The sequence below is a fragment of the Amblyraja radiata genome, chromosome 11 (genome assembly GCF_010909765.2).
Source record: "Amblyraja radiata isolate CabotCenter1 chromosome 11, sAmbRad1.1.pri, whole genome shotgun sequence".
Lineage (NCBI taxonomy): Eukaryota > Metazoa > Chordata > Chondrichthyes > Rajiformes > Rajidae > Amblyraja > Amblyraja radiata.
The window spans coordinates 54,852,592-54,872,592 of record NC_045966.1 but is presented as its reverse complement, the minus strand read 5'-3'; the positions used below and the strand labels follow the sequence as shown (position 1 = coordinate 54,872,592).

The window sequence follows — 20,001 nt, the reverse complement described above, 5'->3', positions numbered from 1 at the left end:
GGAACGGGAACTGCAACTGGATGTCCCTGGGACAATCCGGGAGAATGAGAGTTTCCTGGGTAAGCCATGTAGAGTGATAGTCAAGTCCAAGGTCCAGGAAAGAGAAGGTGGGTGACCCCGAGGAAGGGAAATAGACAGGGAGTGCAGGTGACCCCTGTGGCCATTAACCCTTCAAAACAGGCGCACCCTTGTGAGTGCGATCGGGGGGATCACACATCAGGGTTGAGCACCAGTAGCAGGCAGGGTTGAGGCTGCTACCAACAGCCACAGCCCTGGCTCTGAGACACAGCAGGTGAGACTACAGTCAGGCAGAGCCGCTGTGGTAGGAGAATCTTTAATTAGAGCACACACAGGAGATTCTGTGGCAGCAGGCTACTCCAGGATGGTGTGTTACCTCCCTGGCGCCAGGGTCCAGGGTATTTCAGAGCAGCTGCATGACCTTCTGAAGGGGGAGGGCGAGTAGCCAGGAGCCCTTGTGCATGTTGGCACAAACAACATAGATAGGAAAAGGGATGAGGCACTGCAAAATGAGTATAGGGATTTACGTAAAAGGCTAAAAAGCACAACCTCCAGAGCAGTGACCTTTAGATTACATTCAGTGCCACATGCTAGTGAGGGTTGGAACAGGAAGATAGGGAAGATGAGTGTGCAGCTGAGGAGTTGGTGCAGGGGGCAGGGATTCAGATTTTTAGACCATCTGAGGAAGAGGTGACCCCTACAAGTGGATCTTGTGAACTGGAGGGGAACCAATATCCTGGCAGGCAGGTTTGCTAGTGCTACAGGAGGGGGAAGCAGAGGGTGATGGTGGGAGGTTGCTTTTGTGACTGGAGGCCTGTGACTAGTAGTATGTCTCAGGGATTAGTGCTGGACCCTTTCCTGTTTGTGGTTTAGATTTTGATGTTGACATACAAGCCATGGTTAGTAATTTTGCAGATGACACGAAAGTGGGTGGTATTGTAAATTGCAACAATGGTTATCAAAGGTTACAGCAGGATCTTGATCAGTTACAGCATCTCTGTAAAGAAGGAATAGGTGACGTTTTGGGTCGAGACCATTCTGTATATGGTTGTATATTGTTGGTGATCAGATATGGGATGTATATTATGTGTTTAAGAAGGAACTGCAGATGCTGGAAAATCGAAGGTACTCAAAAACGCTGGAGAAACTCAGCGGGTGCAGCAGCATCTATGGAGAGAAGGAGATAGGCAAAGTTTCGGGCCGAAACGTTGCCTATCTCCTTCGCTCCACAGATGCTGCTGCACCCACTGAGTTTCTCCAGCATTTTTGTGTACCTATGGGATGTATATGGTTGGTAATCAGATATTACCTACTGTTACACAATTGCTCAATATGAAAAATTATCCCCTACCAAGGGCAAGCATAATGAAAACAACCTAGCCTAGCACCTAGAGCACTCAGCAAAAAGAAGTTAGTTTTCAAACAACAGTACTGACTTCACCAGAGCAGGCGATGTCAGGGACAAAGCAAAAGCTGGGGGAGGATTGACTCAGACCAGGCATTGCATTGTGTTGAAGTTACAGAGGCTGTGTCTGCAATGGGCAGTACAAACAGTTGATTGAGACTGCCCCACTCCAGGACACGTTCTCCCTTGCATGCTGGAGTGTGCCCATCATACAAACTGTGTCTCTATTGTGACTTCTTCTCACATTTCAGAAGCCTTTCTTTGTGAGTGGTGAGGAGCGGGTGGTGTGATTTTCAGACTGCACTGTGCCATGCACACCCACAAACTCTAACAATCCCTTATGATGCTCAGCTATCTGCACCATTGAAGTGGACAGTCTCCAAAAGCATCTTCTGCAGGTTAGGAATTCTCATCGGTTTGTCTTTGCACTGTATTAGCTGAAAAAAAAAATGATTTAAAGGAATGTAACCGGAAAAAAATGCGAATATGATGAGTGACAACCTTTGGGCAACAATGGAGCATGTGATTGGTGTCGGAAGAGTTAATGATATCTCTTAATGTCTGGTTAACTGAGAAAGAAATTAATTCAAACATGTCTTGATGAAAAAGTAAGAACAATTTAATGGTTTCTGTTCAATGTAGCCTTTTATAGAATGTGATTGAACTAACAAATATGCCTTCGAGTCTGGGGTTGGCTGTTTAACATTGTAAATGTCAATTCACCATGCATATTTCTTATTACAAAGCCATTTTGAAAATGAATATATTGTGTGGAATTTTTATATTTTTTTAAATATGAAAGGGGTTGCTCAGTTATTGTGGCCTTTCAGTTTATAATCAGTGGCTCTATAGGCGTGGAGAGGGCCATTTAACCTCTTGTGTGTCTGTTTTGGGACAAGTGTTCAATTTCTTCACATTGCTCCATCATTGCCTTGTTTATACACAGTGTGGGGTTGACGTCTCTTGCACCATTTCAAAGGAGCAAGGATTCAACTGTAAGTACTATTTAGATTTGTTTGAGGTAGTGCTCTCTGTGACTTAATTGAAAGCATTTTTTTTAATGTAACGCTATAGTTAGTCATCTTGTTTACTGTGTGCAAGTTTAATTCTTGAACTGAAACTAAATCTAGCTTTACACTCCGGGATCAACCATTCTTCAAAAGATTTTGTGTGAGTGCACAACAGCTGTAGTTTGCCTTGATGAGTTTAGTGGATGTTTTCAGTGAGCGGACAGAATCCCTTCATGAAGACAGTGTCCGTTGAGACCTTTGGATGTCCAAAGAACTTTATAATTAATTGAATAGGTTTGCTATTGATGTACAATCGCTGGTGAGAGAGGGAAACAAGTATTTGCTGAAGTTAACAAATGTATACACAATTGGGTTGCAAGAATGTAATAGCAACCAGAACATTTGGTTTTGTTATTTCACTTGAATGCTGATCATTACGCAGGGCTCCAAGAAAAATGCAAACTGTTCTTCTTGTGTGATGTCAGGGACAATCTAAAAATTGGGGTAGGAATGATTCGGACCAGGAGGGTTGAAGAAGACCTCAGATAACGATATGATACGATAGAATAGAACTATTTATCCCAGGAGGGAAATTGATCTGCCAACAGTCATAAAACACAAAATAGATGAAACATGAAATTAAACGAGTGGAAAGGATTGGGGATGTGCAGAGATTGGGGAGAGGTGCCAGAAATAACAATTTCTGCAGTAATTGATCACCTGCTGGGGCACACTCAAATATAAGAATATATTACCCATATTTTCTTGATTAGGAAGGGTGTCAAAAGTTACAGGGAGAAGGCAGGAGAATGAGGTTGAGAGAGAAAAATAGATCAGCCACGATTGAATGATGGAGTAGACTCGATGGGCTGAATGGCCTAATTCGGCTCTTATGTCTTATGCTCATATCAAGGTGTGTAGAGTGCGCAACTGCACTCACAAGCTCTCGATTGCTAATGACACACAGCTAAGGTGGATGTAGTACAAATGAGACAGTCAAAAGACCTGAACTCAGAACCCTGTTTTACCAGGAAAGTATTGGGATGTTTCAAACGGTATCAGCTCTCATTGGGCTGAGGTGAGTGGGTTTCAACTCAGGATTATTATTCAGCATGTTGGCAGCACGTTTGTGACTGGCACATTGGCACGGCTGGTAGAGCTGCTGCCTCACAGTGCCAGAGACCAGGTTCAATCCTGACCTTAAGTGCTGTCTGCGTGGAGTTTGCATGTACTCCCTGTGACTGCACGAATTTCATCCGGGTGGTCTCTGTAAAATGAAATGCCCCTAATACATAGGGAGTGGATGAGAAAATGAGATAACATAGAACGAGTGTGTACGGGAGGTCGATGGTCACTGTGGACTCGGTGGGCTGAAGGGCCTCTTCCCAAGCTGTATCTCTAAACCAAACTAAACTAATGGGTTCAGAAAAAAGAGTTAATAATTAGACTGGGTGGTGGGGGGTGGTGTTGTTGCAGGGTCTGGTGAATGGAACAGTCTAGAGGAGTTATAACTTATTGTGTCTGGGTTTGAATTATCTCTGTGGATTGAGCATGATGAGGCCAAAGTGGGTTTTGGCAGATGAGGGTATGAGAAGCGATTTTTAGACCAGGCTTCAGGGCTGTGTTTACTTTATTCTCCTGCAGAGTGAAGTTGATCTGTCAGCTTTGTACAGCAAAAATATTTTCTTCTCAGGTTCCTGGGTATCTTTTGAGAATTCTGGATAGGATTGTCAAGGCACTTGTCCCCATTTTTTTTGCTGTCAAATTTGTAAATGTGGCTCTTGAGCTGATTTGCTATCCAATTTACATATCTGAGGTACTAAAATATCTGTTATCAACATCTGGATGTCATGAGGCTTCCTTTGAAGCTTGGTTTTGTGATATCTCTTCGCCACATGGGAATGTTTTTTGATTGGACTAAAAAATATATAATCTTAAATCCAAATATCAGTTCAGTTCAGTTTAGCTTATTGACACGTGTACTGAGGTACTGTGAAAAGCTTTTGTTGTGTGCTCTCCAGTCAGTGGGAAGACAATACATGATTACAATCGATCCATTTGCAGTGTGCAGGGAGGAACATGAATAACATTTAGTGCAAGATAAAGCCAGTAAAGTCCGATCAAAGATAGTCCGAGGGTCACCAATGCGGTAGATAGTAGTTGAGGTCTGCTCTCGAGTTGTGAAAGGTTGGTTCAGTTGCCTGCTATCACCTGGGAAGAAACTGTCCCTGAATTTGGAGGTGTGCGTTTTCACAATTCCATATTTTTGGCCCGATGGGAGAGGGGAAAAGAGGGAGTGGCCAGGGTGAGACCCATCCTTGATTATGCTGCTGGCCTTGCCGAGGCAGCGTGAGGTATAAATTGAGTCAAATATTTTAATAAGAAAAGTGTAACCCTTACCATAGGAATGGAATTGGTGTGAATTTTCATCAATTTATAATCAATTTGCCAAAAGGCAAGATATTATTGTTGGGATGGTATGATCAAAGTCCAGCTCTGGAAATTGAAAGCATGGAAGAAATGATGATACAAGAGAATGCAGATGCTGTAATCTGAAGTAAAAAAACAAATTGCGGGAGGAACGCACCGACCAGCGATCCCCGCACACTAACTCTATTCTACACACACACACACACACACACTAGAGACAATTTACAATTATACCAAGCCAATTAACCTACAAACCTGTATGTCTTTGGAGTGTGGGAAGCAACGGAGACCCTGGAGAAAACCCACGCGGTCCCACCCACAGACAGCATCCATGTTCAGGATCGAACCCGAGTCCTGTCAGGCAGCAACTCTACTGCTGCGACTCTACCATGGTGCCCTAGTAGTTCCAGCAGCTTGTTTCTTGCAAGGAGAGATTGTGACATCAACAAGTCAAAATTAGATCTTCAACTAGGAGAACAAAAAATTGCTTGGCAGGTCTGGAAAAATCAGGCATATACAGAATGCCCTCACAGCTGAATGTCCTGCTATACATCAAGTGTGGTTATTTGGAACGAGATACTAAAATAATCGATCTGTTTGCGTCGTTGCAAATACCGAGGCTGGGAAGATAATGTAACGTGAGAAGAGCACAAGGTAGTTTTATTTCATAAAATTCAAATCTCTTGTCAGAGACTGTTATCATTTCAGCGCTGCCGTCAATATCTGTAATATTTGCACAGTGGCAAAGGAGAGGAATTAGAGTCCACCAAGTACAATAGGAGTTCAGTGCTCAGTTTGACAGATGTGGGGGCTTGTGCTACAGTCATTGCGAAACATGTCTTAAATCATCTCTTTGTTGACTGTGGTTCATTGTCCATTGTGCAGGTATCAATGTGTCTGATTGTGCCCAGCTGCTGTGTGTACATATCCTATTGAGGCTGAGATCGACACAATGAGCGCGTCACACTACACCCTGGCACTTATAGCCTTGTGTCTCATCCAGGGTAAGTGTCCATCGACAACTAGCTATATTCTTAAGAAACTATTGGATGCAATGCTAAGAAGGTGGTCATTTGAACCGTTATGTCTCTGCTGTTTCTTTGAATGGTGCACCTCTTATTTTCAGAGACTGATCATTCGGTTTGCATTGAATTGCATTTTGAAGCTTATTTTTGTTATCTTTTGGAATAAAAAAATCAACTCAACATTCCCTCTGCTTCTTTGTCCAATTATGCTAAATTCTTGCTCTCCAATGACTGGTCAGCACACCAGCTGACAAGATTTACATTTTATTTGATGTGAAGGTTATGTGCCTGGAATGCATTTATCTAAAAGTGCATGAGGATGGAACATATTAGTTTTAAAACAGGAATTGGATATTCACTTGAAATTATATACACTTTATAATGTCAAAGCCTTTCATAACGATGCAGACTTCTGTTAAATCATGTCTTAACTTTCTAACTTAACTACTCTAAGAAGAAGAATCGTTGATTCTACCTTCTGGATAAAAAAATCAATTTTTGCAAATATTTTCAACATCTGATGGTATTCTGATGGTTACAGAATGTTGGGTGATGATTACAATCATCTCCTTCATCCATCTTTGTCCATCAGCTCACATGGATCCAATGTTAGGTGAGTGGTTCCTGGAAAATTGACAACCTGGGCCACAATCAGAATTCAAGCACTTTCCAATCCCATGGCACTACCATTACAACACTATTTGTGTGGTGAAACAGGCCCAGACTGAGAGATCCCTATGTTCCTGATAACCACTTAGAGGAGCCTCAATGGAGTTTTTCTGTGCATCAGGTACATGAAAAGAGGACTGGTACAAACAATGCAATGTTGTTCCCTGCACATAATAGCATGTGGACATGGCTCCAAAGAACAGGGCAGACTATACAATCAGTGTATAAAATCATAAGAGGAATAGACCGGGTAGATGCACAAAGTCTCTTGACCAGAGTAGGCAAATCAAGGACAAGAGGGCATAGGTTTAAGGTGAAAGGGAAAAGATTTAATAGGAATCTCAGTGGTACCTAATTCCACACAAAAGTTGGTGGGGGTATGGAACAAGCTGCCAGAGGAGGTACAGTAGTTAACGCATGGACTATCCCAACATTTAAGAAACAGTTAGACAAATACATGATTAAGACAGGTTTGGAGGGATATGGGCCAAATGCAGGCAGGTAGAATTAGTGTAGCTGGGTGATGTTGGCCAGTATGGGCAAGTTGGGCCAAAGGGCCTGCTTGCACATTGTATCACTCTATGACTCTATGACTCTATGAGACTATTGAATGAAGGAGTGCTCCTGCCTAAAGAACTATAGCCTGAGATGAATCAATGACTTACAAAATGCTGGAGAAATTCAGTATGTTTAAGAAGGAACTGCAGATACTGGAAAATCGAAGGTAGACAAAAATGCTGGAGAAACTCAGTGGGTGAGGCAGCATCTATGGAGCGAAGGAAATAGGCGACATTTCGGGGGGGGGGCGGAAAGAGGAAAGGAAGAGGCAGAGACAGTGGGCTGAGGGAGAGCTGGGAAGGGGAGGAGAAAGCAGGGACTACCTGAAATTGGAGAAGTCAATGTTTATACCGCTGCCCAATGTAAACTGCCCAAGCGAAATATGAGGTACTGCTCCTCCAATTTACAGTGGGTCTCACTCGGGCCATGGAAGAGGCCCAGGACAGAAAGGTCATATTCGGAATGGGAGGGGGAGTTGAAGTGTTGAGCGACCGGGAGATCAGGTTGGTTATTCCCAACTCCAAACACCTCCTCACTGTGATGGAAGGCAAAGTCTTGTCTCTCCCCTGTTCCTTATTCTTCTCTCGATGTTGGAGCCCCTAGCGGGCGACACAAGTCCCGCGCCGGGCGATGTAAGGCCCCGCTCCGGGTCGCCCTCAGCCCCGCAACTCGGGCGGGAGAAGTTACCGTGGCGGGAGCTCCGAAAAGTAGTCTCCCACCAGGGACCCGCGAGCTCCCGATGTCACCGTCCACCGGACCTGCGGCTGGAGCCTCCGAGCTCCGGAGTCGGGTCGCAGCCGCGCGCCACCACAGCCCTCCACGCTCCGAAGCCAGCCAGCTCCACGAGGGCGAATCAGCAGGGTCCACAACTGGAGCCCCAAGGTCGTTCAGGTTGGAGGCCGCTCCACGGTGCTAGGCCCCAACAACAATGGAGACCCGACAGGGAAAAGTTTGGGTCCCCCGTACAGGGAAGAGATCTAAAAGTTTCCCCCACCGCCCCCCACATATACACAGTTAAAAACAATATATAACCCTCTACAAACTATACACTCAACAGGACAAAAAATGTTTTAAAAGACAGACGGTCTGCAGAGGCCGCTGCAACGTCAGTCGTGCCGCCTAGCTGTTGCTGAACTTGAACGTTACAGTTTTCAGACTCCTGTACCTTCTTCCAGATGGCAACGGTGAAATGAATGTGTGGCCAGGATGGTGTGGGTCTCTGATGAGGCTGCCTGCCTTTTTGAGGCAGCGACTCCAGTAAATGCTTTCGATGGTGGGGATTCTGGAAGCCTTTGCATGACAGGGAATATTCACTGTAAAATGTGTCCTTCAAACTGAATATTGCACATTGCAGAATGCCTGGAATCAATGTGAAATGACAGCAAGTAATTGTAACCTACCTGTGTTCATCTCCCCAGGGTCAATCTGCCAGTGGTCTGTTTGGGTCGATCGTTCCATTTCCGTTTGGGAAGGGGAGACCGTGGTATTAAACTGTTCCTTTCAATACCCGGATCCGGTCCGAGATCCATCTACGGTAACTGCCCGGTGGCTGAAGAACTCGCCCTTTCCTGGCAGCCTGGCCGCTGAAATATACAACAACAAAAACCTGGAGAGAGTGTCATCTGAAGTGCAGCTGATCGGGGACCTGAACGAGAGAAACTGTACACTCCAGATAGAAAACATCCACAAGGCAGACACCGGGACTTACTACTTCAGATTCGAACTGGGGCAGGGAAACAACTGGTCAGGAGAAGATGGGATCAGTGTCAATGTATATGGTAAGCTGGAATTCTTATGCAATCCTGGAGTTAAGGGACACGAGAGCAGGCCTTTCGATCCACCAAGTCCATGGTGACCATCGGGAACACACCTAAACTAATCCCTTTTATCAGCACTTGGTGCATGGCTTTCTCTGTCTTAACCATTCCAGTGCTCATTTAAGATATTTCCTAAATGTTGCAGGGTTATCTGCCCCCTTCACTCCCTCAGCCAGCATATTCCAACATGCTTTGGATAAACAGTATTCTCTGTCCGATCCCCTCACAACTTATTACTCCTTACCTTAAACCTACACTCTCTAGTCATAGACATATCTGCTTCTGGAAAAATGCTTCCTGCTGTCTACATTTTCAATGCTCCTTATAATTTTTTTACACCTCTGCACCACATCCCACACATCCACCTCCCATCCCCACCCCATCCACCACCATCCCTCAGCCTCCTCGGCTCATGAAAAAGCAAACATCAGCCTGTTTCGGGTTTCCTCTTGGCTGAACCACTCCATCCCAGGCCACGTATTGAGGAATGTTCTTTGGACCCTTTGCCATTATTCTTGCAGAAAGTATTTGAAGATAAAACTGTGAGGAGCAGCATGTTTTCGTAGGGCTCTGTAGGTGAAATTTCACTTCCAAAAGGAATCCAACGAGCACTCCCTCTCATCATTGATATAATACAGATTGAAGGCCTTATTGCTGCGGAGACTGGTACAGTCAGAGTGAAATCCTACCATGCGGATTGTGCTATCAGTCAGCTCACTTCCAGCTAATATTTCCCCCCAACCACATAGTGATGCATATGCACTGTTATGCAGGGCTTTCTCCTTATTTCAGAGTTATTTAAAGTGATCATCTGTGAAGTTTAGTTTAGTTTAGTCAAGTTTTGTCTAGTTTAGTTTAGTTTTTTTGCTTTTGGTTTATTTAGTTTAGTTTAGTTTAGTTTAATTTAGTTTAGTTTAATTGTGTTTCATTTCGATTAGAGATACATAGGAACAGACCATTCAGCCCACCAGGTCAACGCTAACCAGCGGTTACTGTACGCTAGAACCGTCCTACACATCGGAGACAATTTACAATTTTACCAAAGCCAATTAACCTATAAACGTGCACGTCTTTGGAACGTGCGAGGAAACCGTAGCACCCAGCGGATACCCCTCGCGGTTACCGAGACTTCGTACAAATTCTTTAAAGTTTAGCAAGTGATCACCATGGAGATGCTGAACAACCTCTTTAGGAGATCGAAGAAGTCTGAAGAAGGGTCTCAACCCGAAACGTCACTCATTCCTTCTCTCCAGAAATGCTGCCTGTTCCGTTGAAGTGTGTGGTACCAGGAGGTACTTGGTAGAAATTGGAGGACGTGTTAGAAGTGTGCACATAAACCATATGATCCCAGCAACGGTACAAGAGCAAAGCACAGACACAGAAGTAGATCTGTCAGACTTTGGTATTATTCCAAGTTCAGATGTAAAATCAGAATCTCCAAAGAAAGTAGAGACAGAGGTAAATGATCCTGAACTTGACTCTCCTTTAGAACCATAACCTGACACTCACCCTAAAACCACTCAGGAGATCAGAATTAAATTTATAAAATTATTCTTGTTTGTCTAATTTACAAGTTATTTTACTTTTTAAGTGGAGAGCAGTGAAGTATATATAATAGTAACTGTAACTTTAAAAACAGTACTATAATGGCATGATTTGTATCATGTGATCTTTTCTATATGTTATCACTCGTGAATATGTGTGAGTATACGCAGTGTACTTTGCAAAATAAATATGACCCACACTGCCAACAGCGTGTACTGAAAACCTGTGCTTGTTTCTATCTACATGCTGAAGCCGTAATATCTTACAAGTCTGATAACGGTGGTGAAGAAGCTGTTCTTATGAGTAGGAAGGAACTGCAGTTGCTGGTTTAAACCAAAGACAGATATAAAAAGCTGGAGTAACTCAGCGGGACAGGCAACACCTCTAGAGAGAAGGAAAGAGTGATGTTTCAAGTTGAGTCTGAAGAAGGGTCTCGACCCAAAACGCCATTCCTTCTCTCCAGAGATGCTGCCGGTCCCGCTGAGTTACTCCTTTTTGTGTCCAAGCTGTCCGGAAGTCCACGATTTGTAACTCCTGTATCTTCTACCGGTTGGTGGGTAGAAGAGCCATGAGGGAAAGACCAGGATGGCAGACATCGTTGAGGATACCTCCAACCTTCGTGACTCAACACATGTGAAGATGGTATAGATGGAAGGCAGTGACAAGCCCATGGACTGGGCTGTGTTCACCGCACTCTGCAAGTTCAGGAAGTCAAGAGCAGAGCATCTGCCAAACCAGGCTGAGATGCATCCTGTCAGTGTATGTATAGGAGTTTGTGGTGCAGTAGGCTTACCAATGCAGCAACCCCTCAATACTGCCCTGTGGCACCACATTTTGTGCTGAAGTTTCTGAAGTAGAAATTATGATTCCTACCACCTTCAACACTGACATTTGGGTGTGGGTTGCTATTGCTGGAGGTTTAAACTGTCATCTTAGGCATCCAATGATTGGATACATGCCCAGATTTTCTAGTGTGGGTGGAGTCCAGTTCAGAATGGTTAACAGTTGGGAGTGTACTCTTCCCACTCCATTTTCTTTGCTCAGCTTATTAGCACTGGAGTAGATTTCAGCTACAAGAGGATATAGAAAGTACAGCAGTGTAGGATTTTCTATGAGAGTAAAAATTAAAAAGAGGGAAAAAGTTAAAGGATATAGCACCATAGAGTGCAAAAAAATTCTACTGCCCTTATAAAAGTATTCAACAATCTTCTTAACAAAGTAATTGGCAGGAATAGAGGCAGAGGAATCCACAATGGCCAGCACGCTGGTGCATCGGTAGAGTTGCTGCCTTACAACCAGAGTCCCGGGTTCTAGCCTGACTATGGATGCTTGTCTGTCTGGAGTTTGTATGTTCTCCCTGTGACCTGCGTGGGGTTTCTCCAAGAACTTCAGTTTCCCCCCACACTCCAATAACATGCAGGTTTGTAGGTTGATTGGCTTGGTATTAATGTAAAAAATGTCCCTCGTGTAGGATAATGTTAATGTGCGGGTCGGTGCGGACTCAGTGGTCCGAAGGACCTGTTTCCACGCTGTATCTCTAAACTAAACTAAACTAAACTAAAACACAGACATAGACCTGAACTTGTATCAAATCGGGAAACATGCATTTGGTCCTTATTTAGTAGAGATGGGTGCAATATGAGGTGGCATATGTGTAAGAAGGAACTGCAGGTGCTGGTTTAGACACAAAGTGCTGAAGTAACTCAGCGGAACAGGCAGCATCTCTGGAGAGAAGGAATGGATGATGGGTCGAGACCCTTCTTCAGACTGGTGGCATATGGCAGGTGTGAAGATGTCTTCATCAGACCATGATATCTCTTCCCAGCTCAGCAATGAAATATACATATAAGGAGATTGAGAATGGTTTGTGTGCAGCCAACTAGCACATTGTTTTGACGTGCAGGTTTCCTAACACATGAAGCAGCTTAGGGTACCTTGCACAAGTTGACAATCTTCATCTATCTCAGGGCTGGCTACCATTGTCTACAAATAGCTCACCACAGTCAGATCATGTCTGCCCAACAATACAAGTACATAGAACATAGAATAGTCACCTATTCCTTTTCTCCAGAGATGCTGCCTGACCCGCTGAGTTACTCCGGCTTTTTGTGTCTATCTTTGGTGTAATCCAACATCGGCAGTTGCTTCCTACACATTTTGTATAGGTATTGTTGTATAAGGCATTGTTGTATTCCTGTTTTCTTCCAACATCTTAGGCTATTCATACAATGAACGTGTAAGAAGCCTGATAAAGGGTCTTGACCCAAAACATCACCTATTCCTTTTCTCCAGAGATGCTGCCTGATCCGCTGAGTTACTTCAGCATTTTATGCCTATATTCGTCAATGAACTGTACGCCAATTCTCACAGCAATCACATCAACACCATTTCCTCCCTTCCTTTCGGTCAACCGATTCTTTCTCACATGCCCGTTAACACACTGCCTATTCTCCCTCCAACCACCTTCTCGAAGAGTAGACACAAAATGCTGGAGTAGCTCAGCGGGACCGGCAGCATGTGTGGAGAGAAGGAATGGTTCAGAAGAAGGGTCTTGATGCAAAACGTCACTCATTCCTTTTCTCCAGAGATGCTGAGTTATCCAGCATTTTCTTTTCTATCTTCGGTATAAACCAGCATCTGTAATTCCTTCCTACACATTTTCTCGAAGGGTAATTTGCAGTGGCCAATTAACCACAGGACCAGCACATCTTAAGGATGTGGGAGGAAGCGGTGCCTGCAGACCACAGGACAAATGACCACAGTGCCATCCTCCACACAAATGGCACTCGAATTCAGAACTAAACGGTCAGGCAGCTGCACTAACTGCAACCCACTCTGCCACTCCTGCCCAACTCGCTCATTAGAGTAACCACTATCCAACACTTCCATTGTCATTCCTTGTACTCAGTGTCAGTCACTGTGGGTGATATTTTTTACTGCCATCAGTAGTGACCAGCTAGCTCTTTAAACGGGCAATAGGAGGTAGTCACAGACACCAGGGTTTCAGGAGTAGGGTCAGAGATTACCAATAACTTGGAGATATCTGCTGACATACCTGACTTGATACCAAAGGACTGCCCTACCTGATCTACTATAGAGGCATCTATTGTATACTCAACTGGGGCAATAAATCGCATCGTACTATCCGTCCTTTATTCTCTGACTTAAAGGCTCTGTAACAATTCCATTCAATAAGCTTGTTTGTTCTCTCTAACCTCTAACCGTTGTTCTATCTAAACCTCTACAGGTCGCCCAACAAAACCATACATATCCGTCCCCACGGAAGTCATTGAAAGTGATGAAATTGTAACTTTGACCTGTTCCACCGACAACATTGATCAAAGAGGAAAGGCTAGCCTGAGCTGGGAAGGTGTCGAAGACCTGACGGATTTGACCCCCAAGAGTGAGGAACAATGGGCTGGTTACTCCTGGTCACTTAAGAGCTACCTGGCCTTCATCCCATCCCACCAGCACCACAACCAGCTCATCAAATGCACGGTTAACTACACGCCATACCCATACTCCGATGAAACCTACATCATGCTGCAAATAAGATGTAAGTTCAAATGGTTTTCAAATGATTCACAGTTACGGCAAAGTCTTGGGATGCATTGGTGGTGTGGGTTAGAAGTCTTCAATCAGGATTGTGTTTATTTGTTGTGTCGATGAATTAATATGCCTGCAAAGCTGCAGCAAGTAGAAATAGGTGCAGGCGTAGGCCATTCGGCCCTTCCAGCCAGCACCGCCATTCAATATGATCATGGCTGATCATCGAAAATCAGCACCCCGTTCTTGCTTTTCCCCCGTATCCCTTGATTCCGTTAGCCCTAAGAGCTAAATCTAACTCTCTCTTAAAAACATCCAGTGAATTGGTCTCCACTGCCTTCTGTGGCAGAGAATTACACGCCCTACAAAACCAGTAAGAATTGCACTAAACAATTAAACACTCTTGACTCTTCATTGCTAATGATTTGAGTAAGCAGAGGAAACTCAATAAAAGCATCAGTCTGAAGAAGGGTTTCGGCCCAAAACGTCGCCTATTTCCTTCGCTCCATAGATGCTGCTGCACTCGCTGAGTTTCTCCAGCATTTTTGTGTACCTTCATTAAAAGACTTTGCTGGCTTTACCTTGCACTAAACGTTATTCCCTTACCATGTATCTATACACTGTAAATGGCTCGAATGTAATCATGTATTGTCTTTCTACTGACTGGATAGCATGCAACAAAAGCTTTTCACTGCACCTCAGTACATGTGATAATAAACTACACTGAAATTGAACTGAAAGGGATTGATCATGTAAATCTATGACTGATATTTGCAGAACAAGGACCTTTGGAGGGATTTTCATTTTCTATTCTCAGATTGGAAAGGAATCGCGAGTGTGGGATGGTAGAGGTGTTTGTAATGGTTGGAAACCATAGGGAAGAATAAAAAATGGAATCAGAAAGAAACTGGACTAAAAGCAGACAGTAGTCAATTAAGAAAATATGCCAAGGAAGGCAGGAGGAAGAGAACAAGAAGATAGCTGTGTTGGGAGGACCAGCAGATGCTAGTTTACAAAATGCTGGAGTAACTCAACAGGCCAGGCAGCATCTCTGGGTAGAAGGAACGGGTGACATTTCGGCCGAGATCCTTCTTCAGACATTGATAAAAGGAATGGGTGACTTTTCGGGTTGAGTCTGAAGATGTGTCTTGATCCGAAACATCACCCATTCCTTGTATCTACAGTCTGAAGACCGTCTGGACCCGAAACGTCACCCATTCCTTCTATCCAGAGATGATGCCTGTCCCGCTAAGCTGATACCTCTGATGAATGAAGGAAACAAGGCAGTCGATCTTCTTGTTAGCCATTCATTATGCTAAAGGAAGTAAGCGAGGAGAGGCATACAGTGTTGGATTAACAAGATTTGATGGCACTTCTATCAGGACATGGCCATTCCCAATGCTTTTGGCCCAGAATTAATCAATGGGTTAGAAAATTGCCAATGTCACTCCATTATTTAAGAAGTGTACGAGATTGTGTGAATTCAACTATTTTAACAATGTGAAGGGTTAAAACTGACACATAATTTAAAATATTGAAACAACTCAAATACATACCTTTTTTCCCACCGGCTTGGTCACTCCATTCAAATGATTAAGATCACTATCTGTGCCCACCCCAGTATGAAGCTGTGAGGACAAGATATGGTCCATCTGTTTAATTCTTCTTCAGCACTAGTGATGCAAATGGTGACGGAGGGCAATTGCTACAGATTCACTGGATTGTTGGCAAACTAAAAATGTTTAAATACAAAGATAAACCACCAGACTAGGCAGGTGATCCTTTGTTCCTGGAAGATTAAGAGGCTATCTAATTGTGTTTAAGTTATTAAAGGAATAGATAGGTTAGACGTTGAAAGGTCCTAACTAGTGGGAATTGAGTCAAAAGCTTTAGAGCTGGGTGATGTATGTGCAGTGATTTTTCTCTTTAAAAACAGAAAGTGTTCTTTGAATAAATATGAAGCAGAATATCTTGACCTGTCTGGTGTCTCTTAAATATATATATATATAATTGTAGAGTCAATACAGCCTACCTATTGGCTCTATGAATATACATAAAGTGGTGTGCCTTGTCACTGTAGATTTAGTGAAATAGCATCATTTGTCCCTACAGAATGGGTGTTGTATTCAGACTCCAAGTTGCCTTTCCTGCATCTTCAGGCAGGTTGTTGTGATATAGTTTGCATCAATTTGCTTTGTGTGTGTGACTACATGTGGCAGCTTTGGATTTATTCAGGTGATTTTTTTTTTTGTTTCAACATACTTTGGTATCTTTTGTGCCTACAGCTGTTGTGTTGAATATTACCCTGTGGTAGTCTCTTGGCCATTTATTAATGGTCAATATCAATTTGAAGTTGGATCTCTGTGGGGTTGTTTGGGTTAAACATATTGTAATATTCCCTGAGCCATTCAGGTGTGTTGTGTGTGGATATATTGCCATTTCCATTGTTTCTACACTGGACATTATGTTGTACGTAAAATTGCAATGATATATTTTGAACCTGTGGGTAATTGGCTCAGAATTCAGTGATATAGCAATGCCTTTACCAGTGCAACACATATAAAAGTTGTTCTTACACAGAGTTAAGTACTCTGGTGTCTGAGCAGATTTGCAACATTTCCAGAATGTCCAAAAAATTAACAGGGCACTTGGGTAACAAAAATAGGAAAACATAGATTTCCCGATGTTGAGGGAGTGCAGAACCAGGGGGCCACTGTTTAAGAATAAGGGGTAGGCCATTTAGAACGGAGATTAGGAAAAACGTTTTCACCCAGAGAGTTGTGAATTCTCTGCCTCAGAGGTCAGTGGAGGCCAATTCTCTGGATGCTTTCAAGAGAGAGTTGGATAGAGCTCTTAAATATAGCGGAGTGAAGGGTTATGGGGAGGAGGCAGGAACGGAGTACTGATTGTGGATGGTCAGCCATGATCACAATGAATGGCGGTGCTGGCTCGATGGGCCAATTGGCCTACTCCTGCACATATTGTCTATTATCTATTGTCTAAGTTGAGAGGAAGGAGCTTTAAATGGGATCTGAGGAGTACATTTTTTTACAGGGAACGGCTGATATCTGGAATGTGATGTTAGAGGAGATGGTGGAATCAGATACAGTCAGTACGTTTAGGAGGCATTTAGATGCAAAGTTCAATAGGCATGGGACAGAAAGATGCAGACTTATTGTGGGTCTGCAAATGGAATTAATGTTGATGGCTGGAAAGGTTGGCATGGACATGGTGGGCCGCAGCATTAGTTTATCTGCTATACAACTCTGATTGTCATGATTCAGATAGTGACCAATTTTGCAATAGGATACATATAAAGTGATATTTTTCTAAAGCAATGCTCAATTAAAAGTGCTACTGGGAGAAATAAGATCACATTGACCCAATGCCAGTCACCCAGAGCCAACTAAATTTTAATTTTAACTGAGTATTACAGATCAACATAAGTAATAGAAAGGATTAACATAAATCAAGCAAGGGGCAATTCCTTTAGTCTGTATTTTACAGGCTGTAGCAACATGTAGTGTGCTGAGAACTATATTCTGCACTCAGTACCTTTACCTATTATACTTGAGTTTCACGGTTGTATTTATGTATATTACTATCAGATTTGATTGTATGGCAATGATAGTTACATTTTTCACGGTACCTTGGTAGACGTTACAATAATAAACCTAAACCTATCATAGCTGTGTTCCATGTATGTGCCTTCAGTGTTTTGTGTGTGTGTTTTTGTATAACTTCTTTGACCCTGAAATGGATGTATTATACATGCACGCGCTGCGCTTGTGCAAGTTGGTGGTGTATTTAACTCATGCACACTTGTAAACACAGAAAACATATTTAATTAAAATCCACAGCTTTACAGCCAGCCCCTGGCGGGCTTTATATAAACTTAAACAGCTTCTATTGGTATTGCCTTAATGGAAACAACGTGCTTGCCTGATGCTTACATGTGGTGTGCTTTGAACATGCATGCAGAATTTCACTCCAGCCTACAGCTAGTATCCTGTATGTTATGTCATATTTGCAGACAGTTTGTATTTTATAACCATACTTCAGTATTTCTGGAGTCCACAAATGATGTACAGAAAATGGTGCCCAGAGGGAGAGCAGAGATATGGCATACAATTGAGGATTAACCATCGTCTTATTGAGTGCTGGAGCAAGCCAGAAGGGGTAAATGACATACTCCTGCTACTTTTGATGTTTGGACTGTTTGCTGAGTATCAGTGTTCATAGTATGTCCGTACCTGAATATTCTGTAGAGCCGGAAGAAGGGTCTCGACCCAAAACTTCACCCATCCCTTCTCTCCAGAGATGCTGCCTGTCCCGCTGAGTTACTCCAGCATTTTGTGTCTAGCCTGAATATTCCCTGATGTCTATTAGTACTCAGGAGCTTACAAGGAGACAGAATCAATCATTAAATAAGTGAGAGACTAATAGTGCATATTTCTCAGTTATCACATTTCCCATCTAAAGTAATTCTGAACAGCAAAATAAAAACTGCTGGAAGAACTCGTTGGGTCAAGCAGCATCTATGGAGGCAAAGGTTGAATGGGGAGCCTGCCCTGGTGCAGGGTCTCAATCCGAACCCTGGCCTCCACAGATGCTGCTTGATTTGAGGAGTTCACCCAAAGTTTGTTATTTGCTCCAGATTCCAGCATCAGTGGTCTCGTATAGCTCCAAAATAACATTCAGACTTACCGATAAGGAAACCAATTGCTGATGTAATATAGATATGAAATTATTGCTTTGGTTATGTTAAACGAAAGTCAAAGGAGATATGAAACTGAGGATCTTTAAAAAATATATTGCAACACTTGGGATAAAAAAGGGAAATGTCTATTGACAAGCTGCCAAAGCTAAAAGAGGATCAGACACCATGTCCAAATGAAAGGCTGCAGTGAAAATAGCTGAGTCCCATGAGTAGAGGGGAAGACTAATGATTGGCCATACTTGGAAAGGGTGATGGAATGGAGGAACCTGCAAGCCAGGCACTTTAAAGAGCAGCACCTAAACTGAACGAAGTGATATATGTGTATCAAGAGGCAGAATGTTGAAGTAAAAATAGGCAGTGTACGTTCCTGAAGGTTACATCATGTTTGGCTATCATGATAAAATCCTTTGAAGAGGCAACAGAAAGATAAGGCAAGCTTCATGTTGTAGGGGTCATATATTTATATTTGAAAGCATTGACCAGCAGCTTGATGTTGTAGAACATTTTTAGTACAGGAACATATTTTACAGTAGGAACTGAACCAAAGGATGGAATATTAGAACAGTTGACCAAGAGGACCATTTCTGGACTGTTTTGGAGAACAGAAACTCTACTGAAAGGAGTGAATTTCTAAGGTCGCTTGTCATCATGTTCATGACTTTTGAATTTTGGAGGCAGGCTTGGAATTTGGAGGAATGAGAGGGTTGAGTTGATAATGGCAGTTTGCAAACACATATGGGTCATTTTTTAGGGAGAGGGGTAATGTTGACACATTCAAAGAAGAGGATTGTATCTCAAGAGAGAATCTTTCACAATTTCAACTCACATGAAGTCAGGCAGGGAAAGGTGAAACACGCTTATGAGAGCAGAAAGTTTATTCATGGACAAGCTATGCTACATAGACCATAGAAAGGAGTAGGAGACAATTGAGACGGAAGCAACCACGACCAGAGGGCCATTGATGCTTCAATAGGTGGACCAAGGTAAGCTAGGTAAACAATATTTGTCATAAGTCTGAAAAGCATATGTGGAGTTTATAAATATGTAAGCCTGCATATTCTGTCAGTGCCAAATATTGTTTTGTGCGGAGTATAGACATGAAGCGATATTTCCAGTATTACCAAGTGATGAGTACATATACATAGTATGTAATGATAATATAGCTTGTCCCCTCTAAGTGGCATGGTGTGTAGATATATGCATGTGTTTGCCTTTCAATTGCAGGTAATGTCTGCCATATGTATGTACATGTATAGTA

General features: G+C 43.0%; 1 protein-coding gene across 5 annotated transcripts in view; it reads left to right on the top strand.

The window, feature by feature from the left end:
- Nucleotides 1–1,584: 1,584 nt before the first annotated feature.
- Nucleotides 1,585–20,001, top strand: part of LOC116978655 (myelin-associated glycoprotein-like) — a 56,677-nt gene continuing 38,260 nt past the window's right edge. The window contains exons 1-5 of one of the 5 annotated variants that reach the window (XM_033029957.1): nucleotides 1,585–1,821; nucleotides 2,370–2,418; nucleotides 5,749–5,867; nucleotides 8,534–8,893; nucleotides 13,725–14,033. In XM_033029957.1, the coding sequence (XP_032885848.1) occupies nucleotides 5,816–5,867; nucleotides 8,534–8,893; nucleotides 13,725–14,033 (721 nt within the window). In that variant the 5' untranslated portion in view covers nucleotides 1,585–1,821; nucleotides 2,370–2,418; nucleotides 5,749–5,815. The other 4 variants (XM_033029953.1, XM_033029954.1, XM_033029956.1 and 1 more) reach the window with 4 other exon arrangements.